Below are 27,676 nucleotides of genomic sequence, written 5' to 3'. Positions count from 1 at the left end.
TTCCTGATGCTCCCCGTCCGGAAGTCATTTCAGGTTCACTTGAATCTTCTGAGGTTTCGTAATGACCCCTGTCCGGAGTCAAAACATTCAGGAATGAATTTGCTTGTAGAGAGGCTCGAGCGGATGAGGTTTGAATTAACGTGGTGTCACTGGAGTCACCAGTAGTCTCACTGTGATTGTCGAGTGCCTCTGTACACACTAGCTGAGGTCTGTCACGTTGCACATCTGGTATGGGAAGTGGGATGCCGTCGTCACTTGTCATACATACAGTGGGTAGAGCCTCAGTGTCTTCTTGTCATTTAATTGAGCTGGGTAAACTGTCAGAGTCTTCTTCCGGTGGCTCAAATAATCTGGGTGGACTGTCATAGTCGCGTTGTTGTTCACATGAGCGTGGTAGACTGTCATAGTCTTCTTGCTGTTCACTTGAGGTTGCCAAACCTTCATGGTCTTGTTCATGCAAGGACTGCGCTCTGGAGACGTGGAGTCTGTCCATGAGCTTGCTGTGGAGGCTTGTGACACTCTGTGGAGTCTTGCAGTGTTCTCTGTGTGGAATTGTGCATTGGTCTTGCTGTGGAGACTGTCATCACTTCTTGTGTGGAGGCTGGGACCCTTCACAATGCGTGGACCACTCTCTGTGCGGCAGCAGGCCGCTCTCTGTGGGCTTGTACCGCTCTCTGTCTCTTGGTGTCAGGCTGCAGCATAATCCTGCACTCACAAGTTGGGATGTCATATATGCTGGGCTGAAGATCCTCAAACCCGAAGAACTTGTCCATAACTGTGTCTAAGATTCTTCACTGTACAACACATCGCGTTGCGGTTCGGATTTGGTACTGTTGTCGCCATCTCCAAAGATGAAATCTTCGTCTGAGTGGTAATCTTCAAGGACCATTTTTTTGTGTCGGAGTTATCATTGTGCTCGCGATGTCCAAAGAAGTAATCAACGCCTGAGTCGTAGTCGTCAAGGACTAAATCATTACTTTGGGCTGTGCTATCTGCTTGTTGCAGGGTTCTGCAGAAGTGACTTTCAGCTACTGGTTCAGGCATTGTGCTGCCGTTCCAGGTGAAAGAATTGTGTTTTACAGCCTAAATTTTTTTTTCTTATTTTGGGACATTTCCCCTTTAAGTGGGCGTGTTCCGGGTCTCTGATGTCATGACGCTGATGACGTAGAGCATAGGAATAGATTGCGCATGCGCAGATCGCTTCTCCTTTACTGTGCGCTCGTTACGCAATCGCGCATGCGCAGCTTCTCCCGCATGCGCAAAACACTGTTTTGCCGGTACGCTTCTTTTGGGGAACTGCACATGTGCGGCTTCTTTCCCAAGATGGCTGCCAATCAAAACTGCCATTTTCTGCATTTGCAGGCCTACCTTCGCCTGAGTATTGGCGCCTCTTTTGTCTTTCCCTCTTTTGTTTTCCTCACAGAATTCTTGAAACTTGTCCAGAACCATCTGGAAGTCTCTCTTTTCTTGCCCTTTGGAGTACTGGAAGGTCTTGAAGATTTCTTCTGCACTTGCACCCCCAATTGTGAGCAGAAGCTTTACTTTCTCTGCATCCGCCACGCCAATTAGGTTGGACGCTACCAGGTAGATCTCGAATCTCTGTCTGAACGCACACCAGTTTGCACTGAGATTGCCGTGGAACCTGAGCTGCTGCGGAACCGGAATCTCGAACATCATGCCTGGGTGCTGTTGCTGGCAGTCACGGATTTTGAGTTGAACTATGTAGATCTAACAATCTCTCACTGGTACCATGTTGTGTTATGCTTCTTCATGTAGCATAAGCTGCTTCCTTGATGTATACTCTGACAAGGAAGGTTCAGACTTGGAGATAGGTTGAACACATTTTTTGAACAGTTAACCATTCTCCTACTTGAGTTCGACTCTACTGCTAATCTAACTATAGTAACTCAATCTGACTAACCAGTCTGCTCTAATCCATGCGGTGGGTGTGATGCTCTGATCTGCCCCTGTCTCTCTGAGTGTTGCCTATGGAAAGAGGAAGAGCATGTGTGCCCTGTCCTTTTATATGGGTAGCCCCATTGTGGTAGTGTCACCTCTGGGTGTGTCTTGACTGCCCATTGGTCGTGTCCTATCTTACTGACCTATTGGTTGAATGTCTGTGTGTCATGATGTCTCTGGTACTTCCTCGAGTGTTTATTTAGTCTATGTGTATTTACATTAACCCCTTGTGTATTTACAGTGTCCTCGTGTATCTACAGTAACCCCTTGTGTATTTACAGTGATGCATATCACCACACTCTACAGGTGTCTGTCTGCATGTGTGCCCTGTCCTTTTAAAATGGGTTGTGAAGTGCCCCCTTGAGGTAATGCCACCTCTAGGTGTCCTGATTACCCATTGGTTGTGTCCTGTTGTAATGACCCATTGGCTCCATGTCTGCATGTCATGACATCTCTGGTGCTCCCTCTAGTGGTTACTTGGTTGTAGTGTATTTACATTAACCCCTTGTGTATATACAGTAATGCATATCACCACAGTAGTTATGTGAGCAATTCACAGCTCCAAATGGATTCTCCTGGGTAGGCGGGTCATCTAGCATGTGAGAGTTATTGCCTTGCATCCCAATCAGACCGTGATGCCTGGACACTGCAGGGAGCAACATCATGGACGCAGCAGCCAACTGAACACCCAGGGACTGGGCCACAGCACTGGAGACATTTCCGTGACCAGAGGGTGGGTGTGGACACCAGGGTGCCCTCATAGTGCTGCTGACGGGCAAGACACCGGAGGAGGGGGCGGCACCAATGTCGACAGGGGCTCAAGCCAGCAGCCCATATGCAGGGCCCCGCCCCACATCCCAAGGACCCAGAGGCTGGCGACAGCCCAATGGATACAGACGTTGCTGGTCTTGTGAACAGATGGCGGACATCGTGTGCTGCAAGAGGCTCCGCCTCGACATGCCCCTCAGCACCTCACACAGTCCACTTGGACTAGGACATAACCCCGAGTGAGTCGGACACGCTGCCGAGGCTCTCAGCCACGGCCGTCACTGACTGAGCCACACCTTCGACACCGCAACTTATGTTGCTGATGTTGTGCACCAGGCTCTGCACTGTAGTCGTCACCCTAGCAGTGTTGACCTCAGTCCCACGTATTGCTGGTGCTATCTCTTGTGACTTTAACCTCTGGAACTTCTTCAGTTGGCTATGGACCAACTGGAGTCTCGCTAACATCCCCATCCGAACATCCCACCAGGTTAAGTGGATTGGCCATGATAAATTGCCCTTAGTGTCCAAAATTGCCCGTCATGATGGGTGGGGTTACTGGGTTGTGTGGATAGGGTGGGGGTGTTGACCTTGGGCGAGGTGCTCTTTCCAAGAGCCAGTGCAGACTCGATGGGCCGAATGGCTTCCTTCTGCACTGTAAATTCTACGACATCCCGGCGACATCCTATCAATTGCTCTGAGTAAACCTGGTCCAGAGGCTCAGCCTCTGACTTGGACCTGATCCTGGGATCCAACAGCCTTCCGACTGCCGTCTCGCCTGGACATTCCTGCCTCCATCTCATGTGCATCAACAACTGTGCCCTGGTACCCAGAATGTGCCCCAGAAACCTGACCACTTCTGTCGCTCACCGAGGTGTGTGTCTCTGCGCTGATGGGGGGTGGGGATGACAGCTGTGCCACCAAAACAGTCGTCTCCTCGGAGCTCCCCTCTCATGTTCTCATGGGAGATGGGGAAAGGGGACAAGGAACCACCCAGATGGCACCGTCGGATGGAGATCCTGCGGGATAATGGACATGTAGTCAGTGGGAGGGATGAGTCAGTCTGCATAAAATTAACAACCCATGGTCTTCTGGGGGTGAGGGAGGGGCGGCGGATCCTCACCTCTGCGCCGTTCACCAACCTCTGCGTCCGTGACTGCTCTGTCTTCGGCCACCCTGCGGCCTCCAGGGCCCGTTTCTTACAGGAGGTGAGGACGCTGGTGTCCGACACTCCGCCGCCCGTCTGGGCCCTCTTTCGTCTGTTGTCGGTTACCTTCTTCTATGGGGCCATAATGTGAGCCACACTCTTCATTCATCGCGGATGGAGGGGGTTGGAGGTTTGTAGGGGAGGAGGCCAGCTTGGGCAGCTCTCCTGGACATGGGTGGGCCAGGATATGGTATGTGGTGCGAGGCGGGGCGGTGCCAGGCGCATGGTCATCGGGGGGGGGGGCGTTGGTTGGCGGGTGGGGCTGGTGCCAGAGGCCAACCCACCAGTGTGGCCCAGTGGAGGTCATTTAGCTTCTTACGGCACTGGCCTGCCGGCCCTCCAGGTGACACTCCCCGTCTACTCCCAGGCTACACTAGCTACCCTGTGGCTGACCCTCCAGGCCCCTCCGATAGGGCATCCCTCGACCGCACTCAACAATCTGGCCTGGTTGGCTTCCCTGAATTGTGGAGCTGGTTTCCTCAGTGTCCTGGCTGCAAGCTGTGTGAGGTTTGCTCTGCAGGATCGGTTTATGTTGGTGGGGAACTAGCGGGTGCGGTCCCGGTGAATCAGCCGGCAGGACCATGATTTGCGGCGTGAAGCCCATAGAGCCTCGTTAGTGGTCCAATTAATGTTTGATACCGGTGACGGCCTCGCCAGATCGAGCGTCGGAAAGCTTGCGGCAGCCCCCGCTTTATGCCACACTCAGAAACAATCCCGTTAAATCGCGCCCTTAGTGGTGGGCTTGAGTGGGGAGAGTCTTCCCAGGACCCAGAAAAGTGACTAAGTGTGGTGAGATAGGGGAACTCACCGACAGAGCTGGCGGGAAGCTCCGCACAAAATGCACCACAAAAACACTCAATAGAAACTTTTCTGTTAGATCGCGGCCTATGTTATTGTCACTACAAAATGATGATCCATTTTGCAAGTTTTGACACATATGGGGTGGGATTCTCCAATAATGTCTATGTCCCCACGCCGACATGAAAAGCGGCGCCAACCACTTCAGCGTCAACGATCTCCGATAATGGGGTATGCTCCCCTTCCTATGGGCTAGGTCGATGCTGGAGTGGTCCCTGCAGCTCCAGCCGGTGCGGAACAGCCGGCACGAGTTCGCGCGGAATGGTGGGCGTGATTCCTTCCATGCGCGGTGATTCCCTTCTCTGCGCCGGCCCCCGGGCAATATGGCGGAGCCCTACAGGGGCCCAGCACAGCGGAACATAGGCCCCCACGGAACCAGCCCGCTCGCGGGCTAGGCCACCGTGGGGGCACCCCCCCCCCATGGTTGGATCCGCCCTTCCTCCAGGACAACCCCCGCAGACATTCTTTCCAGGTCCCGCCGTGTGACCTGAGTAACCCACCCCGCCGGGACTCAGCCGCCAGGGCCCGGAGAATCATCGGGGCGGGGCTGCTTTCAAAGGCCCCCGACCGGCGCAGCGGGAATCCCGCGGGCGCCCGAGAATCGGCGGGGGAGAATTGGGAAGCCAGCGTCGGGCGGCGGGGCGTGATTCTCACGTCCCCCGGGAATTCTCCGACCCGGCGCGGGACCGGAGAATCACGGCCATGGATTCTCAATGAATTAATACCTTCTAAATAAACAGCATTATTTGACAGTATTTTTCTTTTAGCAGCATTAATTTTAATATTTCATTCGTTTCTGCCACCTAGGTTTCGGTTTGGTTTTCATTGCCTACCCAGAGGCCCTCGCACAGTTGCCGTGGGCGCCTTTATGGTCCATTTTATTTTTCTTCATGTTGATCACTCTGGGATGTGGCACTGTGTTTGCAAATTCAGGTAAGATTGACAATACAAAAATGTCTGTCTACTTATATGACTGGAAGTTAATGAAAATATGGGCCCGTAACTTCCTGACTCCTCAGTTTTGCTGTTGGGGATTACGCCAATGATATGCTGGAGAATCCTTCTCGGAAGTTCTTAGGTAAGGGTTCACCGGTAAATTGTCCAGAGGTGCTAACTTCCACTGTACTCTTGCGCTGTGCTGGGAACCTCTGACAAAGTTATTTGAATCACTATCTTTGGGTGGTTCAGCCAGTTATACACTCATAGTTACACTGAAAGAGTTTGAAGGTAAAAAAAACACTTTTATCTCCAAAGTAATTATTTCAAACATCCAAAGTCCCACATGGGACCACCCCCCCCCCACACACACACACGGGACCCCCACCCTACCCACCAGAGGACCCCCCCCCCCCCCTCCAACTTCCCGGCCTGACATGCTTCTAGCCTGGCCCAACACCAGACTACCCCCCCCCCCCCCCATACTCCAACCCAACCTGACACCACCACGCCCCTCCACCCTCAACGACATCTGAATTCTCCCCCCCACATCCCAAGCACATACCTTAGAAACGAACCTTCTCCCTTTTGATCAGACATTTAAACTCACCTGCCTTACGGCGGCTCCTGCCGTAAAATGAGCACGTGTCTTCCTTGGCTGCGCTCCTTTGACACCTCGCTGCTGCAGCCGGGGGCGACGTTTCGCTGTTCCCGCCTCACCCGGCCTGAGTCGGAAAGATCGGGTGAGACGGAGTCTTGGAATTCCAGTGAAGGTCAGTCGCTCCGGAGGAATACTGATTGCCACTTGGAAGTTACAGGCCATGATGTTTAGAATATAAGATCAGTAATTATATTTGTTCCTGTTCGTGGGCAAATGTCTATTGTTTCTTTGTAGCAATTGTTTGCTCACTGCTTTAATGCAACATCAATATGTTTGATTTCAGTGGGTTACTCGCTGCATTAAAGTAACATTCGGGAAATGTCACCTCAACGTGTGGAAGAGTTTGGAATACAATTTTGTGTCAGACATTTATTGAAGTGCGTTCGTGTCTAGCTGTTCGGGTAATACTTCCTTTCGCTGTTCTTAAACCCAGAATACCCTCCCTCATATTCCTCTGCTGCACCCAGGATCTGCTATTCCAAGCATTTGAGAAAAAGGAGTAGACAGTCTTCGATACATCCCTAAACATTTCTCACACAGCAGAGTAACAGGCACTGAATGGGTAACATGCATGAGCGGACACATGTCCAAAAGAATGAGTCCTCATCTTCTTGTCTGGGCTGAAAAGATTTGGTCTCTCTAGTGGTGGTTTCTCCAGGACTGTTTTAAAGTATTCATACATTACTAATCTCATTTCACATCCTTTTTCCTCAGGAACAATCATAACCATCCTAGTAGACCAGTTCCCCAATTTTCTACGCTCGAAACACTTTTATCTGACAACTGGTGTTTGTTTGTTACTTTACATCCTTGGCCTTGTATATGTCACACAGGTATGTTGTCCTTCAATGGTTTGCTATGTTTCCACATGTAGTGCTTTTTCTGACCATAAAAGGTGATAAATTTCACAGAGTGAAATAATAAAGAAGGAACGGGTGTGTCGGCCTTGTTGTTTTCCCATTTGTTTAATATTGTGCAGTAATGTTATGTGATGGATTGACTCATTGCCATCTGCTGTTGCTATCGATCAGTCTTGTCCAGTCTTTTCGCTGGGTGTGGTGGAGGCACGTTAGCACTTTTTTCTCACTCAAGGGGCAGATCACCAACGGCCTCAGGTTGCTCACTCACTCTACTTCACCCACTGTGAATAGGTGCGTGTGCAGATGGTTTGGTGTGTCTGGTGATAGTGAATGAGAATCCTAAGACGGGGAGTAAGGGAGACACTGGCTCCCAAGCATTCACTCTCTCATTCTCACTCTCTAAGAAGTCTTACACTATCAGGTTAAAGTCCAACAGGTTTGATTGGAATCACTAGCTTTCAGAGTGCAGGACATTCACCTGAGGAAGGAGCTGTGCTCCGAAAGCTATCAATTCGAATCAGACCTGTTGGACTTTAACCTGGTGTAGTAAGACTTCTTCATGTGCCCATCCCAGCCCAATGGTGACATCTCCACATCATGGCTCTCACTCTCCTGGTAAGCCTTCGCTGCACTCCCTCCATAGCAAGAACATCCCTCCTCAGATAAGTTCACCAAAACTGCACAAAATTCTCTATTCTTATACACAAATCATCTCGCTTTGAAGGCCAAAATACCATTTGCCTTCTCTACTGCCTGCTGTACCTGCGCGCTTACTTTCAGAGACTGATGCACGAGGACGCCAAGGTCTCGCTGAGTATCCACCTTTCTCAATCTACACCCATTCAAATAATAAGTTGCCTTCCTTTGTTTGCTACTGAAGTGGATAACCTCACATTTATCCACATTAAACTACATCTTCCATGCATATGCACTCTCACTCAGACTGTCCAAATCCTGCTGAAGCATCTCTGCATCCTCCTCAAAGCTCACCCTCCCACCCAACTTTGTATCATCTGCAAATTTAGAGGTAGAACATTTAGTTCCCTCCTCAAAATCATTAACATATCATGTGAACAGTTGGGGTCTGATGGATCTGTACTTTGCTAATATATTTATGTGTCAATTCTATTCATTTCAACTTTACATAGCAATCTGCTCTATGAGACCTTGTTGAAAGTCTCCTGAAAGTCTAAGTAAACCACATCCACCAGGTCTCCCCTGGTCAATGCTAAAAGCTACACTTTCAAAGAATTGCCGTAGATTTGCCAAGCATGATTTCCCTTTCATAAAGCCATACTGACTTTGTCTGATTATACCACTGCTTTCCAAATGCTGTGCTATGAAATCCTTGATAAAGGACTCTCACAGCTTCACGATGTTAGGCTCACTGGTCTACAATTCCCTGTTTTCTCTCTACCTCCCTTTTTAAATAGCGGGGTTACATTCGCTTACCTCCAATCTGTCGGAACCATTCCAGAGTCCAAAGAATTTGTGAAAATAACCGTCAATTGATCTACTACTTTTAGGGCCACTTCCTTAAGTACTCTGAAATGGAGATTGTCAGGTCCTGGAGATTTATCCACCTTCAATCCCATTAATTGCCATTTCTCTACTAATACTGATTTCCTTCAGCTCCCCACTGAAACTTCTGTTTCTCAGAACGTCCGGTACATTATTCATGACTTCCTTTCGAAAGACAGAAGCAAAGTACGAATTTAGTTCCTCAGCCATTTCTTTGTTCCCCACTTTGAATTCCTCTGTTTCTGTCTGTAAGAGGCATATAATAGTTTTATTCACTTTTTCTCTTTACATACCTATAGAAACTTTTACAGTCAGTTTTTATGTTCCCCACTAGCTTACTTTCATGTTGTATTTTCCCCTTCCTAATCATTTTTCCTTTGTTTCATCATGCCTTCTTTTAAAAGTCACCTTAGCTGGTGTCCTCTGATGCTCAATCCGTTTACCAATGGGAATCTTTCTTCCCTCTGAAAGAGACCGGACTTGGTAAAATGAATCCAGTTCTTCCAGGGAAGGGAAATACACATTCAAACACCAGTGGATGCGATGAGAAATGAAATGAAATGAAATGAAAATCGCTTATTGTCACAAGTAGGCTTCAAATGAAGTTACTGTGAAAAGCCCCTAGTCACCACATTCCGGCACCTGTTCGGGGAGGCTGTTACGGGAATCAAACCATGCTGCTGGCCTGCCTTGGTCTGCTTTCAAAGCCAGCGATTTAGCCCTGTGCTAAACAGTAAAGCTAATCCTCAGTGTCATGGCTTTGAGTTATGAGGAAAAGCGCAGAAGAAAAATGGGCTTTTCAGTCAGGAAATGGTGCATTTGAGTAGTCATCTTATTGAGGTTGCTCAAGGAATAAAAAAAAATCATTAAACTAGGGCGCATGACTTCAAACTCTTAAAGGTAATTTTACAGCAGTTATCTTCAACACACATCATGACTTAATTCCCTCAATGAGCAATGGGGGCTGAAACTTTGGCACTATTAAAGAAACATCAGATAGTGCAGCAGTAGGATGCTAGCGTAACCTTCAAATGTTGAATAAAGATGGATGGAATCACTTATAATTATGCGGTAGCCTTGAAACTTGCTGCTACATATAACCATGATAGTCAGATAACATAATTCGAATGGGCCAGAAATGGCAGAAACGATCCCAGAATTGTTGCAGAGTCAGAAGGGGGCCATTCGGCACATCGCGTCTGCACCAGCTCTCCAAAGGAGCACCATGGATTTGTGTCAATTCCCTACCTTTTCCCCGCATCCTCGCACAATTTAATATCGGCAAATGCCATGTTGCGAGATTCATGCAGAGGGAAGGTTGACGCGGAGGATGAGTTCAATGAGAATGCGGTTGATGTGTTGGGATGAGAGAAAGATCTTGGGTACTTTCACAGATTTAACATCAATACTGTGAGCACAATTTTCCCTCGCAGTTAAAACAGGAAACTGGTGTGGAGATGCATACCCAGGGGCATTGAGTATAAATCCCGAGAGGTCTTTGGCCTGAGTGAAATCACATCTGGAATGCTCCAAGCAATTTTAGTCCTCTTATTTTAAAAAGGATACTCTGTCTTTGAAGGGGTACACAGAACTGTTGCAATACATATGTAGAATCCAGATGGAGAATCAGTATAGGCGGAAGTAAGAAATAACAAGGGGAAGAAGACACCTGTGGGAATACTGTTGTGATACCAGACCACATGCCAACATTTGTTAGATTACCGGACAAGAACTCCAAACAATTTTTTAACTGGTGTTCTTAACAAAGTATTCATCTCACTCAATTTCCTATCAATTTGATAAGGCCCACTAAATCTTGCTTTTAATGGTTCACCTACCATTGTACTAATACTTTCTCCCCACTAACAAGACGACAAATCTTTTGATTTCTTACTCGCCTCTATTTTCATCACGTGCTATGACAATTTTAAATACTTTCTAGCCAACTCACCTATTTAATCTCTCCCTAAAGTTTGACACATAGTCCAACAAGGTAGCCTCAGAATAGACTCACCAATTTCTCCTTAATCAATTTAAGTGGTCCTTTTACCTCATGACCAAAAATCAATATGAACGGATTGAATTTAGTTGATTCATTAGGTGCATCCCTAATTGCAAATAGCCACAAATGTAATATCTTTGTCCTTAAAGTTTGGTGCCACCTTTCGAACACTCTCTATGATGCTGGATGATACATATTTGAGGTAAATGCCTAACACCTAAACTATGCATAATTTCGCAGAATGACTTCAACATAAAATTGGATCCCTGATCTGATTGGATTCCTTTTTGTAGTCCATATCTGGTACAAAAGAAACCTTACTTAACTCCTCTACAACTCTCTTAGCAGTAACATTTCTTAATGGAATGGACTCCGAAGTCTAGCAGACACATCCATTATAGTCAACAAATACTGATTCCCACTTTTCAGCTTAGAAAGTGGTTCCACGCAATCAATTGGTACCTCAGTAAAAGGTTCCTCAATGCTGGAATGGGGATTAAGGTTTGATTACTGCTTGAGATTTTCCTATTACCTGACATGTGTGAAATGTGTGGCAAAATTCAACTACATACTTATGCAATCTGGGTAAATAAAATGTTTCTGTATTTTTGCTTGAGTTAATTTTCCTTACTCCTAAATGCCCCCCTATTGGAATCTCATGTGCTACCCACATAACCCGGTAATACCACTTGATGAACTTCTGCCCCTTTCTCATCTGCCTGAATATGTAACGGTCTCCACGACCTGATTAATGCATTACTTTCAATGTAATAACACTCTGGTTTACACTCAGATTCTGCTCCTGTGTATGCTTTCTGATACAACTGCATTATCTCTGCATCCCTCTGTTGTAATTCTACTAATTTTCCTGAACTAAAGGTATCCGTTTTATCCTCCATTTGCTCCTCTTCTTTATCAATCATCTGGTGAAAAGTTGTTTCCGATAACAGAACCCTGGCCTCCCTATCTTAACTCAATGATTTCTCCTCCTCCTGTTACACTCAACCTGTGGCTTTGTGATCTTGCTACGTCACAATCTAGAAACATCCCAGGATATGTTTCTTGTAACACCTCAGTTATTTGACTTTCTATTGGATTTTCAACCACAGTAGGCATCACTTCCACCAGTGATCCAGCTATATCATTGCCCAAGAGAAACTGTACCCCTAAAAACGCTAATTTCTCTAATACTCCTCCCACCACTTTTCACTGGATTCTCTAACCCACACGTAGGTGGCACAGTGGTTAGCGCTGCTGCCTCGCAATGGAAGTGACCTGTATTTGATTCCGACCTTGGGAAACTGTCTGTGTGGAGTTTGCATATACTCCCCGTGTCTGCGTGGGTTTCCTCCGGGTGCTCCGGTTTCCTCCCACAGTACAAAGGTGTGCAGGTGAGGTCATGATAAATTGGTCCTGAGGGTAGGATTGTAGGAATAGGTCAGGGGAAGGGCCTCGGTGGTCTTTCGAAGGGTCAGTTCAGGCTCAATTGGCGCCTTGTGCAGTGTAGGGATCTATGATTCTATGACAGTGCAATACTACTCCACTAATAATCACACATGTTACCACCTTTTATGGCAATACTTTTTCCTATCTACATATCTCCTTCTCTCTCAATATTGAAGATTGACTTGCTTCTGTATCCCGAAGATATTAAACTCCTTACCCACTCCACCTTGTACATGAACCAACCTTACCCTCACAAATAAAATATTTAAAAAGATCTGAATACCTTCTTATTGATCAACCTCTGAACTGGCTATACACTTCTGAGCTGCAGCCATTGTTTCTTTTGTCACTTTAATAAACCCCACTGACTTACCCTGTTTTGAAGAGTTTGTTTCCTGAGTACTTTTTTTAAGCTACTAACACTGTGACTTTGTATGTCCAACTTTATTACCATGACAACATGTAAGTTTTCTTATCTCACTTCCACCCGCATAAGTTTCCTTTTTAACCTGAGGGAAATCTCCTTAATATGTCCAACTAGGTCTCATTTGCCTTGAGCACCTGTAGATTGCTCATTTTTCCAATTTCTATCCTTCACAGATTGAAATTGAGAACCAAACCTTAATTTATGAACTAATTTAAAATCATCTGCTATTTCTGCTGCCTGTCTAGCAGTTTTAATCCTTCGCTCCTCCACGTGTGTTCTCACCACTGTAGGAAGTTAATCTTTAAATTCTTCCAAAATATTTATTTCCCTAAGAGCTTCATATGGTGTGGTTTATTTTTAATGCTATTATCCACCAATCAAAATTATTTTGTTTGGTTCTTTCACATCTGACCTGATTATTTCCTTAGATTTCTAAACACCTGTCCATATGCTTCTGGCACGTGTTCATATGTACTTCGTATGGATTTTCTCACCTCAACATATTCCTGAGATACCTCCTCTGATAGTGATTCGAACACTTCACTAGCTCAACCTACTAACTTTGTTTGAATGAACAATACCCACATGGTTTTTGGTCAATGTAATTGTTTAGTCACTTTCTCAAATGAGATTTAAACAAAAGCCTCCACATCTTTCTTATCAAACCTCGGCAGTGCTTGGATATATTTAAACATATCCCTCCTATGTTTTTGATATGGGTAGGAGAGGAGGGGGGGGGGGGGGGTTACTCCTTCCTCTAGACTTTCCGCAGCATCTGCATTTTATTGCAATCCTTTAAGTTTCTAATCTCTGTGCAGTTCCTTTTTCTGAAGTTCTAAATCTCTCTCCTTGTCTCTTTCCTCTGTCATTGCTGCTTTCACCTTTTCTTTTTCTCCTGCTTCTCTTTTCTTTTCATTTTCATCCCTTTGCTAATCTTTCCACATCACGTTTCCTCATTTACATTGCCTTTTGATAAGCTCTCTCATTTTCCTGCATTTCTACGTTTTTTTATTTGTATTTGAATTTTAGCTCATTCGAAAGAATCAGACTGTGTCTCTTCCAAATTTAAATGCTGAGCTGTCACTTGAATAATCTCCACCTTCCTCACCCCTGGAGGGAAAGCCAACTGCAGCTTGACCACCAGCGTTGTTGTAACCAGTCTTTGTAAACCAACCACAGTGCCATCTTCCACAACCAGAAAACACTTAGCCACTGAAAGAACCATTTTACCAGTCACTCTCTATTAAAACTGACAAGAGTATCATCATTTGAAAGAAGGTACCAGTTTCTCACAGACGTTGTTGTTTAATTCAATAATCCTAACCAAACTAGGATTATACCTTTTAATCCCAGACAAGCCCCCAATTTTGTTCATAGACCAGCCCCCAACACTTGTTAGGATACTGGACAAGAACCCCACACAGTTTTTTTTACCAATCTGTAAAATTGTGAGGAAAAGATACTTCACCCCATCAGCGATGACTCTGACCACTAGGTATTTTTTAATGTGAAAACAAACTTTAATTTAAACACAGAATTAACTACATTAACACCAAAGAAAATAGCTTTTCAGTTATCAGTAAAACAGTTTGTAAACACAAGGAAAGAATTAAACTTATTAACTATACCTGCTTCTCACGTCAATAAGCAACCCAATACAGTTCAAATGCCACTTATAAATACAGTTAACAAACAGATTACTTGTTTACTTGTGTCGACCTTTGCATATAGAGAGACCCTTTCAGGGGTAGAACCAGTACACTTCAGATCAATCTAGCGGCATTTGGCAAAACTGTAGTTCAACTTAAAGTGCTTCTATCTTGCCACTCAATTTCTATGGCAAACTGTAAAACTACAGACAGACGTGGCTCCTCTCATGACCTGCTCAGCGAGGACTAATTGCAACCCCTTAGAAATCTTCTACTCTTCAGGGATTCTTCAACAATCATAACAATATTCCATTAGCCCTCTATATGTAAACAAGTAAATGATTAGAATCAATCATAACTTCACATTTTGTGACCTCTTAGTTACAGTTGAAGTATACACACACAGGCTGAGTACCTTAATCTGTGTTCTTAAATAATATCATTGTAAAAATATATACCTTAGCCCAGACTTTTAATAACATTGCTGCCATAACTATGAAAATTAATACAAAACAATTTCTACATTCATTCCACTGGTCTACAGGCCCCCAAACAGTAGCCAAACTATAGGATGGAGAATTAATGTTTTGAGTGTTACGTTTTCTCATGTAACATTTCCATTTAATTGCAGGCTGGAATTTACTGGTTAAATTTAGTGGATTATTTCTGCACTGGATGGATAGTCATTATAACAGCTCTGTTGGAACTTGTTGGCCTAAGCTGGATCTATGGTAAGTAAGACATGAAAAGTGCTGAAACAAAATAAAATAATGAAATTAAAAAGTTCTTCAGAAAAATCCACACGGTAGAATTGGGTGAGTCGGTGCAGATAGTTCATCATATTCAATGCCCTCATTAATTGATAAAGGTTTTTCCCCATTTGTTTTCAAAAGCCAATGCGAGGCAGGCAGTGCCTCACGCATACTTGACTCATGAATTCTGTCACATTATAGCTGATTGTAGTCGGGATCAATTTTCCTGCTGCCATCTCCCTGCTGATTGCTGATGGGGATTGTTTTTTAAGAATCTTCATTCTTGACTCAATCAGTTAACAATTTCTTCCAACCATCAAGGTGGATTGAACAACAGGATAGATTCAGCTTCAGTGCACTTATGATGTTTATTATGAGCTCATTGGATCAATTTGCTGTTCCTCAGCTCAAAGACTGAATTGATGCTCCTCCATTCTGATGACAGGGGCCAGATCTGAAAAACGAGCCTTTCCTAGAGTAAGTTATAACAAACATTTTACTTCCACAGGGCAGCACGGTGGCGCAGTGGTTAGCATTGATGCCTCACGGCGCCGAGGTCCCAGGTTCAATCCCGGCTCTGGGTCACTGTCTGTGTGGGGTTTGCACATTCTCCCCAAAGATATGCAGTGTAGATGGATTGGCCACGCTAAATTGCCCTTAATTGGAAAAAATGAATTGGGCAATCTAATTTTTTTTTTAAAAATCAGTCTGGTGACAGGGAACAATTGACTCATTCTGTTTGTAATCATGAGAGATCCCTTCTCTGATTTAACCTGTTTATTAGTGACACCTTGAATGAGAATTTATAGCAAGCTACCAAACTGATCCAACATCTAGTACTGGATGAGCAGAAATTTCCTTTAATTAAATATTGGACGATTGAAGTCCCAGTCCCCACTCAAAACACCATTCCCTGAATTCCTTCCCACCCACTGGGGACAGTTTCAAAATAAGCTAATCTGTTTACAACCTTTGGTGTCACAATCGATCCTGAGATGAAGCCTGCCCTCGTAAGCTGACTTTGTCCCCTCTGTAATATTACTCGACCACGCCCCACTCTCAACTCACCTGCTGCGAAAACTGTCACCAATGCCTTTATTGGGCAGCACGGTGGCGCAGTGGATAGCACTGCTGCCTCACGCTGCCGAGGTCCCAGGTTCGATCCCGGCTCTGGGTTGTTAGACATTTAGCTGCTGTTGTATAAAGAGTCAAAGGTTCTGCTCCTTTTCACCAACACCTTTATTTCACTTCAACAGACTCTGCACAAAATTCTGTCATCACATCACCTGACACAAAGGTCACCTGAAGCCCCTTTACAAGTGTCGATTATTGGATACTTAACATAAATGAGACAACTAATTGGAATGTCTCGTAACCCATCACTTAACAGTCTGCCCTTCCTTGGAGAAAAAATAATTCGGTGAAAACAAAATTACATGAAACTCAAAAATACACATGCAATTTCCCCCCTTCTTTTTTTTCATCTCTGGAAGAAAAAAAGCAGTCACAGAAACAGGCGCCCTTCATTAATAATATCCAAAAGTTTCTGTGAACTAGCTCCTTTTTTTTGTAAAACAGTCTGACAATTGATAGCCACTATCGACCCATTTAATTTTTGCTATTTCTCCTCTGTCCAACATCTGCTTCAAACTTGCAATGTCCTTTTTCATTGAAACTTTTTGTAGAGTGCACATTTTCCCACAGGGATTGATTGTCAATGTGACATTCAATAGGTATATTACCCAAATCCCTGATTCCCAAAATTTCTGTCAATATCTGAGATATATAAAAGGCCATATCCACCACCTCTACAAGGCTTAACGTCTCAGCAGCCAAAGTGCTTTCGAGCACTCTCCTTATTTTCTTTGTTTCCCACACAAGAGGGCAACATTTACCATTGTTCCCCAATAGGAAAATTATAAAACCTCCTGTGCTTGAAACCCCATCACATAAATTTGCACAGGACGCATCACTATAAACTATGAGTTTCAAGTGCCTAAGGTCACCTAAAACCGGGAACCTCAAAACACACTCCTGCATTTTAACTTGACCAACGTTTTATTTACTCTTATTATGTCTTCCACTTTGGGATAATTCATTTTTGTACTCAACTCTAAGACATCAAAACTCACGGCCGGTCTAGTCTGTCTACCTAAGCAATTCAGTTGCCCAATTGAACTTCGCAGTTGCTCTTTTTCCATCTTTGAAACCATTGCGTCTTTTTGTGAAACCCGGCCACGACTAATTGCTATTGGGCTGATGCTTTCCAAATACGATTGCTGACGTAAAGTTGTCCCTAACTTAGTCTGTCCGATTTCCAGTCCAATATATTTAAATGCACCGGAAGCCTGACTTCCAACCCTGAATTCTTTCCTCAAACCAGAGATTACAATAGCTTCGAAATCACTCGTCCCACCCCACAAAAAATCATCGACATGCATCATAAAGGTGCCAGAAAGATTTCCTTTATAGTGCCAGTAAAACATTGCCGGATCTGCTTTCAACTGGCAACAGCCTAACTTTAACAAAACTGACCTTACCGAAAAATACCAGACTCTATATGCATCATTTAATCTATATACACATTTGTTCAACTTCCAGAGTACCCCTTCTGCGTTAGCTGCCTCTTTAGGAGGATGGAGAAAAATGTCTCTCTGGAGCTGATGACCCTTCAAAAAGGCAGCTTTTATATCTATAGATTTGCATTCCCATGCTTTTGTGGCTAATAGAGCCAAGATGATCTTTAAAATAATCTTTCCTGCCGTAGGTGAATCTACCCTTAAATCCTGACTTCTAAGTTTTCATCAAATCCCCTTGCCACAAGCCTAGCCTTTGCCTTATAAGTTTCATCCGGAAGAACCTTTTCCGTGCAAATCCATCTGTGGGTTAGAGCTCTTTGTCCCCTATCTGGTACTTCCGTGTATACCCCAGATTCACTCCAACTATGCAGTTCTTGCTGTTTGGCATCTTTGATAACTTTTTCATTTAATTTATTGGAAGCCACCAAAATCTCACGTACATGTGGGCTTCTACTCCTATTAGTATTGGTAGTCTTACCCATGTTCCGAGACCTTGATCAACTACGCCCCCTTTCCCGCCTGGTATCTCGTTCAGTACTGCGACTGCTTGATCTTTCCCTTCTGCTGTGGGATGTCCTTTCTATAGTTTTCCTGCGGACCCGTTCACTATCCGATGAACGATCTGAACTGGCACTGCGTTTCTGTGCCCTCCATTTTTGAACTTTGTGTTCCCAATCCATTGTCTTGACTCCCTCCCCTGAATGCTGCACATTCAACCAATGTTTATACTTCCCAGTGGCCTTCCCTGCTCTACTAATAACAGTTGCATTCTTCCATTGACTAGACTCTTCTGACAAGTAAGTCATTTTTGTACCAACTTTTGGCAGTTGTCTTTTTGGAAAAATGGCCTGTTAGAAATCATCAGAAACCCTGTCTATATCAGTTAACTGGTCCTCATAGTTCTGTAATACGTGCGTACCAGATTATCCTGGTTCCTCGTCATGTCTGTCTGCTCTGTCTAAATTTGAAAATTTGTAGTCTGTATCCATTATCCTTGATGAATGTACCCTAACAGTTTGATTGCCATGTTGCAAAATAATTGTTTTGCCATCTATGCCTATGGTCTTCCCTGGGCTTTTCCATTCATTACAATTGTCTCTCTTATAGTATACTATGTCTCCTTGCTGAAAAACGGTATTTGATGGCCGTACATTATGCCTTACAGCTCTACGAATTCTTTCAGAGACTTCTCCTTCCAAAAAAGCTTTTCTACTGCTATCTAATGCATTTAAATGCTCAGCAAAGGCAGGGCTAATTGTAGACCTTTCCCAAGCTGGAGGCTGGTCATCCAAAATGGACGGAATTTTAGGATTTTTACCAAACACTAATTGATAGGGACTATAGCCCCCAACCATCTGCAATGAATTCTTTGCATGTACTGCCCATGCTAAAGCTGAATGTAGCTTGCAATTCGGTCTATCTGCCAAAATCTTCCAGAGCATGGTTTCTTTCACAGATACCATTACTAAATGGGCTTTCCGCAGCCATATTCATAACTGTGATATTCATGTTTTCATACATATCCCTAAACTCATCATTAGCAAATTCTCCCCCATTGCCTGTAAGGAATTTTGCCGGTGGGCCCATTCCCTCCCCTATCCATTTTTCCACGATTTGATCCAGAATTACTGTCTTTTCTTTACTTTGTGCAATCGTTGATTGACTAAATATGGTTGCTAAATCTACAAAATGCAAAATAAATATATTATTGGCTTTATCCCAGATCTTAAGATCCATGGCCACACTGTCGTTAAAATCCCTGGTCAAAGGTAGGGTTACTATCGGTCGTGCTAGTGTCCTTCTGTACTTCTTACAAACTTCACAGCAATCACTAACCTGTTCTATCAGTTTAGTGTAGTCTTCATCCCTTACCTCTGCATCCTTTAATAAATTATTCAGTCTCCGAGGAGACGGATGCGCAAATTGCCTATGCAGTTTTAATACAACAAGCTTTTTATCAGCTAAAGTCCCATTTTCAACTGCCATTAACACATACTTAATAACTCTACTTGAAATATTATTTGTCAATAATGGAATACATAGTTTCCCGACTGTGTACATTGTAAGTACACCGTCTTTCCAAAAACTGTTGCCTTATCCTGTTCCATATCCTGTTTCATGTGTGCTTTCTTCAGCAACGGTCTGCTCAGAAGCAAAGGTATCTCACTTGATACAACATCCGTGCTAATGAAATGATACACTCCAGCAATATTGCAAGGGATTACTACTCTTTTCAGCGACTTCACAGTATTATCATCCCCAAACCTGAAACTTGCGAAACTTTCAAATTCCTTAACCTTGTTACGATTTTCAGCATTCAAGGAGTCCAGATAATATTTTAACCAGTCAATTCCACACACAGTAGATGTGCAGCCACTGTCCAATACAGCACAATTGAAAGATTCTGCAACCAACACCCTCATTACCGGTGTAAAACCGCTTGTTAATAGAACAATGCCTTCTTCCTAGTCACTATCTTTTTCCTCTTCTGACTCTTCTGTGTCACGTGTCGCTTCAAACACTCTATTATTATTTTTTTAAAAATATATTTTATTCAAGATTTTTTGGCCAAACATAACAATACGTAGTGTTTCTTTTACACAACAATAAAGCAATATAAATAACAGTGGCCAGTTTTAAACAAATAAATAAATAATATATAAACAAAAACAAAAACTAAACTAAATGGCAACTGCCTTGTCAAAAATAAATACTCTCCAAAGATATACTCCAATAGTCCAATATACAATTACCTATAACAAATGCCTATACATATACAATAACATCCCTGAGAGTCCGTCCGATTCCTCCCCCCCCCCTCCCCCCCCCCCCCTCCCCCCTGGTTTCTGCTGTTGTCTTCTTCTTTTCCATTCCCTCTATCTTTCTGTGAGGTAGTCGACGAACGGTTGCCACCGCCTGGTGAACCCCTGAGCCGAACCCCTTAATACGAACTTAATCCGTTTTAACTTTATAAACCCTGCCATGTCGTTTATCCAGGTCTCCACACCCAGGGGTTTGGCTTCCTTCCACATTAACAATACCCTGCGCCGGGCTACTGGGGACGCAAAGGCCAACACATCAGCCTCTCTCACCTCCTGCACTCCCGGCTCTTCTGCAACCCCAAATATAGCCAACCCCCAGCTTGGTTCGACCCGGACCCCCACCACCTTCGAAAGCACCTTTGCCACCCCCACCCAGAACCCCTGTAGTGCCGGGCATGACCAGAACATGTGGGTGTGATTCGCTGGGCCTCTCGAGCATCTCGCACACCTATCCTCTACCCTAAAAAATTTACTAAGCCGTGCTCCAGTCATATGCGCCCTGTGTAACACCTTAAATTGTATCAGGCTTAGCCTGGCACACGAGGACGATGAGTTAACCCTATGTAGGGCATCAGCCCACAGCCCCTCCTCAATCTCTTCCCCCAGCTCTTCTTCCCATTTCCCTTTCAGCTCATCTACCATGATCTCCCCCTCGTCCCTCATTTCCCTGTATATGTCCGACACCTTACCATCCCTCCCCCATGTCTCTGAGATCACTCTATCATGCACCTCCTGCGTCGGGAGCTGCGGGAATTCCCTCACCTGTTGCCTCGCAAAATCCCTCAGTTGCATATACCGAAATGCATTCCCTTGGGGCAACCCATATTTTTCCGTCAGCACTCCCAGACTCGCAAACGTCCCATCTACAAACAGATCTCTCAATTGTACTACCCCAGCTCTTTGCCATGCTCCAAATCCCCCATCCATTCTCCCCGGAACAAACCTATGGTTATTTCTTATCGGGGACCGCACCGAGGCTCCCGTCCTTCCCCTATGCCATCTCCACTGCCCCCAAACTTTCAATGTAGCCACCACCACCGGGCTTGTGGTGTATTTCTTTGGTGAGAACGGCAACGGCGCCGTCACCATTGCTTGTAGGCTAGTCCCCCTACAGGACGCCCTCTCCAATCTCTTCCACGCCGCTCCCTCCCCTTCTTCCATCCACTTACACACCATTGAAATATTGGCGGCCCAGTAGTACTCACTTAGGCTCGGTAGTGCCAGCCCCCCCCTGTCCCTACTACGCTGCAAGAATCCCCTCCTCACTCTCAGGGTCTTCCCAGCCCACACAAAACTCATAATACTCTTCTCGATTCTTTTGAAAAAAGCCTTCGTGACCACCACCGGGAGGCACTGAAACACAAAAAGGAATCTCGGGAGGACCACCATTTTAACCGCCTGCACCCTACCTGCCAATGACAGGGACACTATGTCCCATCTCTTAAAGTCCTCCTCCATCTGTTCCACCAACCGCGTTAAATTAAGCCTATGTAATGTATCCCAATTCTTGGCTATCTGGATCCCCAAGTACCGGAAGTCCCTTGTTACCTTCCTCAATGGTAAAGCATCTATTTCTCTGCTCTGCTCCCCTGGATGCACCACAAACAACTCACTTTTCCCCATGTTCAGTTTATACCCTGAAAAATCTCCAAACTCCCCAAGTATCCGCATTATCTCTGGCATCCCCTCCGCCGGGTCCGCCACATACAGCAACAAATCATCCGCATACAGAGATACCCGGTATTCTTCTCCCCCCCTGAGTACTCCCCTCCACTTCCTGGAACCCCTCAATGCAATGGCCAGGGGTTCAATCGCCAGTGCAAACAATAACGGGGACAGAGGACATCCCTGCCTCGTCCCTCTATGGAGCCGAAAATACTCAGACCCCCGTCCATTCGTGACCACGCTCGCCATCGGGGCCCTATACAGCAACTGTACCCATCTGATATACCCATCCCCAAAGCCAAATCTCCTCAGAACCTCCCACAAATTATCCCACTCTACTCTATCAAATGCTTTCTCGGCATCCATCACCACCACTATCTCCGCTTCCCCCTCTGGTGGGGGCATCATCATTACCCCTAGCAGCCTCCGTATATTTGTATTCAGCTGTCTCCCCTTCACAAACCCAGTTTGGTCCTCATGAACCACCCCCGGGACACAATCCTCTATCCTCGTTGCCATTACCTTGGCCAGAATCTTAGCGTCCACATTCAGGAGGGAAATGGGCCTATAAGACCCGCATTGCAGCAGGACTTTTTCCTTCTTTAGGAGGAGCGATATCGTTGCCTCTGACATAGTCGGGGGCAGCTGCCCCCTTTCCCTCGCCTCATTCAAGGTTCTCATCAGTAGCGGGGCCAGCAAGTCCATATATTTCCTGTAGAATTCAACTGGGAATCCGTCTGGTCCCGGGGCCTTCCCCGCCTGCATGCTCCCAATCCCTTTCACTACTTCCTCCGTCTCAATCTGTGCTCCCAGTCCCACCCTCTCCTGCTCCTCCACCTTAGGAAATTCCAGCTGATCCAGAAAGCACATCATTCTCTCCTTCCCATCCGGGGGCTGAGCTTCATATAATCTTTCGTAAAATGCCTTGAACACTCCATTCACTCTCTCCGCTCCCCGCTCCATCTCTCCCTCCTCATCTCTCACCCCCCCTATCTCCCTCGCTGCTCCCCTTTTCCTCAGTTGGTGGGCCAGCAACCTGCTCGCCTTCTCCCCGTATTCGTACTGTACACCCTGTGCCTTCCTCCATTGTGCCTCTGCATTACCCGTAGTCAACAAGTCAAATTCTACATGTAGCCTTTGCCTTTCCCTGTACAGTCCCTCCTCCGGTGCCTCCACATATTGTCTGTCCACCCTCAGATGTTCTTTCAACAACCGCTCCCTTTCCCGACCCTCCTGCTTTCCTTTATGTGCCCTAATAGATATCAGCTCCACTCTAACCACTGCCTTCAGCGCCTCCCAGACCACTCCCACCTGAACCTCCCCATTATCATTGAGTTCCAAGTACCTTTCAATACACCCCCTCACCCTTAAACACACCCCCTCATCTGCCAATAATCCCATGTCCATTCTCCAGGGTGGATGCTGTTGTTTTTCTTCCCGTATCTCCAGGTCCACCCAATGTGAAGCGTGATCCGAAATAGCTATAGCCGTGTACTCCGTCCCCGTCACCTTCGGGATCAGTGCCCTTCCCAAAACAAAAAAATCTATTCGTGAATAAACTTTGTGGACGTAGGAGAAAAACGAAAACTCCTTACTCCTAGGCCGACTAAATCTCCAGGGGTCTACTCCTCCCATCTGCTCCATAAAGTCCTTAAGCACCTTAGCTGCAGCCGGCCTCCTTCCGGTCCTGGACCTCGATCTGTCCAGCCCTGGGTCCAGCACCGTATTAAAATCTCCACCGATTACCAACTTCCCCACCTCTAGGTCCGGGATACGTCCTAACATACTCCTCATAAAGTTGGCATCATCCCAGTTCGGGGCATATACGTTCACTAAGACCACCGCCTCCCCTTGCAATTTGCCACTCACCATCACGTATCTGCCCCCACTATCCGCCACTATGGCCTTTGCCTCAAACATTACCCGCTTCCCCACTAGTATGGCCACCCCCCTGTTTTTTGCGTCTAGCCCCGAATGAAACACCTGCCCCACCCATCCTTTGCGTAGTCTGACCTGGTCTATCAGTTTCAGATGCGTCTCCTGAAGCATAACCACATCTGCCTTAAGTTTCTTTAGGTGTGCGAGTACCCGTGCCCTCTTAATCGGCCCGTTCAGCCCTCTCACATTCCACGTGATCAACCGGGTTGGGCGGCTCTTTACCCACCCCCCCCCTTGTCGACTAGCCATCCCCTTTTTTAATCCAGCTCCTCACCCGGTTCCCACGTAGCCGTATCTCCCCCCAACGGCGCCCTCCCGCCCCGACCACCCCACCCCATACCAGCTCCCCCTTCTCCCCAGCAGCAGCAACCCAGTTAACCCCCCCCCTCCCCCCGCTAGATCCCCCACTAGCGTAATTGCACCCCCCATGTTGCTCCCAGAAGTCAGCAAACTCTGGCCGACCTCGGCTTCCCCCCGTGACCTTGGCTCACACTGTGCGAGGCCCCCTCCTTCCTGCTTCCCTGTTCCCGCCATGATTACCATAGCGCGGGAACAAAGCCCACGCTTCCCTTTTGGCCCCGCCCCCAATGGCCGGCGCCCTCAGCTCCTCATCCTCCCACCCCCCCTCCCCCACAACATGGGGAAGAGAGAAAAGTTACAGGGTCGCAGGATTAACAACTTGGGAAGTCATCTCCTCCCCCTTTTTCCCCCCCCTTCACCCCACATATTCACCCCACCACTTTGTCCCAAACGTTCTTTTTCTGGCCCGCTCACTCCAGTTTCTCCTCGACAATAAATGCCCACGCCTCATCTGCCGTTTCAAAGTCGTGGTGTTTCCCTTGATGTGTGACCCACAGTCTTGCCGGCTGCAGCATTCCAAATTTAACCTTCCTTTTGTGCAGCACTGCCTTGGCCCGATTAAAGCTTGCCCTCCTTCTCGCCACCTCCGCACTCCAATCTTGATATACGCGGATCACCGCGTTCTCCCACCTACTGCTCCGAGTTTTCTTTGCCCATCTGAGGACCATCTCTCTGTCCTTATATCGGAGAAATCTCACCACTATGGCTCGAGGAATTTCTCCAGCCCTCAGTCTTCGCGCCATAACCCGATAGGCTCCCTCCACCTCCAGCGGACCCATAAGACCATAAGACCATAAGACATAGGAGTGGAAGTAAGGCCATTCCGCCAATCGAGTCCACTTCACCATTCAATCATGGCTGATTTCAACTCCATTTACCCGCGCTCTCTCCATAGCCCTTAATTCCTCGAGAAATCAAGAATTTATCAACTTCTGTCTTAAAGACACTCAACGTCCCGGCCTCCACCGCCCTCTGTGGCAATGAATTCCACATACCCACCACTCTCTGGCTGAAGAAATTTCTCCTCATCTCTGTTCTAAAGTGACTCCCTTTTATTCTAAGGCTGTGCCCCCGGGTCCTAGTCTCCCCTGCTAATGGAAACAACTTCCCTACGTCCCTAAGCCATTCATTATCTTGTAAGTTTCTATTAGATCTCCCCTCAACCTCCTAAACTCCAATGAATATAATCCCAGGATCCTCAGACGTTCAACGTATGTTAGGCCGACCATTCCTGGGATCATCCGTGTGAATCTCCGCTGGACCCGCTCCAGTGCCAGTATGTCCTTCCTGAGGTGTGGGGCCCAAAATTGCTCACAGTATTCTAAATGGGGCCTAACTAATGCTTTATAAAGCTTCAGAAGTACATCCCTGCTTTTATATTCCAAGCCTCTTGAGATGAATGACAACATTGCATTTGCTTTCTTAATTACGGACTCAACCTGCAAGTTTACCTTTAGAGAATCCTGGACTAGGACTCCCAAATCCCTTTGCACTTCAACATTATGAATTTTGTCACCGTTTAGAAAATAGTCCACGCCTCTATTCTTTTTTCCAAAGTGCAAGACCTCGCACTTGCCCACGTTGAATTTCATCAGCCATTTCTTGGACCACTCTCCTAAACTGTCTAAATCTTTCTGCAGCCTCCCCACCTCCTCCATACTACCTGCCCCTCCACCTATCTTTGTATCATCGGCAAACTTAGCCAGAATGCCCTCAGTCCCGTTATCTAGATCGTTAATATATAAAGAGAACAGCTGTGGTCCCAACACTGAACCCTGCGGGACACCACCCGTCGGGGCCTCCGATCCCATTAACGAGTGCAGCATCGTGCTCACATATGCCCCGACGTCCGCCCCTTCTACACCTTCGGGAAGACCAAGAATCCTTAAATTTTTCCTCCTCGCATTATTCTCCAGCACCTCCAGCCTTTCCACACACCTTTTGTGTTGTGCCTCGTGCATCTCTGTCTTCACCACCAGGCCCTGTATGTCGTCCTCATTCTCAGCAGCCTTTGCCTTCACGACCCGAAGATCCTGTTCCTGGGTCTTTTGCTCCTCCTTTAGCCCCTCAATCGCTTGTAATATCGGGGCCAACAGCTCCTTCTTTATCTCCTTTTTAAGTTCTTCCACGCAACGCCGCAGGAACTCTTGTTGGTCAGGGCCCCATATTAAACTGCCTCCTTCCGACGCCATCTTGCTTTGTGCCTGCCTTCCTGGCCGCTGCTCAAGAGGATCCACCGCATTCCGGCCACTTTCCTCTCCTTTTTCCATCCGTGTCCAGGGGGGATTCCATTCTGGTTTACCGCACAGTGTTTTTTGCCATTAAAATTGCCGTTGGGGCTCCTGTTAAGAGCCCAAAAGTCCGTTCCACCGGGAGCTGCTGAAACGTGCGACTTAGCTGGTCATCGCTGCACCCGGAAGTCTCCAAGCACTCTATTATAATGTGTTGGACAGTTGAAAGCATAATGGTATTGAGAGTCACATTGAAAACATCGATTTATCATGCCCCGTGCATTTCTGGGGTTCATCTTCCTTTTGTAGGTTCTAACTAGGTTTCTGTCTTCATAATTTCCGGGTCCCAATCTCCTTCTCTCGTCTTGGAGCCTGTTCTTAGCCTTACGATTTCGCCATCCTGTTAGTAGTGTATCTTCCATATTCTGCATTATTGCAGGCTGACCTATTTGGGTCATCAGAGCCATCAGAATCAAACGTTTCCCCAGAAACTTTTTTAAAGCTTCTGTCATCTGATCGAATAAGGTATCTTGATCCGCAAACTGAACTCCTGTCAAAACCAGGAGCATATCCATGTTGCTTACTCTAGCACAGTCAAGTAATTTAAAGGCCAACACAGACTGTGGAAATTCCAGGTTGTGTTTCTGCAACCTTTTATATAGTCTGTCAAATTCCATTATATAGTCTTCGATGGAGAAATCCTCTATTTTCCAGAACCTATCAAAATGCGGCCATGCTTCATCCGCACTTAACAAGTCATCCTTTTTATATATTTTATCCACATAAAGTAATAGTCTCCAGACCTTCTTCTGAGTCTAACTCTTCCAATTCCAGCTCAGAAAATACTTTGTTCCGATTTTACTGTCATAAGGTAGAGAAAGAGCCAATGCCATACCTTGTTTTCTCTTTCCCAAGGTAGTTACCTTAGTCCACATAACTACTGCACTTCTCCATTGGTCGTACGATCCCCTTTCAGAAAATAAGGGGGGGTAGTCATATCCGGCCATCTTTATCCTAGGTTCAGCCATGTATCTTTTT

General features: G+C 46.0%; 1 protein-coding gene across 2 annotated transcripts in view; it reads left to right on the top strand.

The window, feature by feature from the left end:
- Nucleotides 1–27,676, top strand: part of LOC140420923 (sodium- and chloride-dependent neutral and basic amino acid transporter B(0+)-like) — a 117,439-nt gene that overhangs the window by 80,697 nt on the left and 9,066 nt on the right. For both annotated transcript variants that reach the window (XM_072505073.1, XM_072505074.1), the window contains 3 exons: nt 5,597–5,722; nt 7,101–7,219; nt 14,923–15,022. In XM_072505073.1, coding sequence (XP_072361174.1) covers nt 5,597–5,722; nt 7,101–7,219; nt 14,923–15,022 — 345 coding nt within the window. The remainder of the gene's footprint in view (nt 1–5,596; nt 5,723–7,100; nt 7,220–14,922; nt 15,023–27,676) is intronic.

Source organism: Scyliorhinus torazame, chromosome 5, assembly GCF_047496885.1.
Source record: "Scyliorhinus torazame isolate Kashiwa2021f chromosome 5, sScyTor2.1, whole genome shotgun sequence".
In the NCBI taxonomy this organism is placed as follows: domain Eukaryota; kingdom Metazoa; phylum Chordata; class Chondrichthyes; order Carcharhiniformes; family Scyliorhinidae; genus Scyliorhinus; species Scyliorhinus torazame.
Note: the sequence above shows the minus strand (reverse complement) of the source record. Positions and strands in the feature narration are given on the sequence as shown.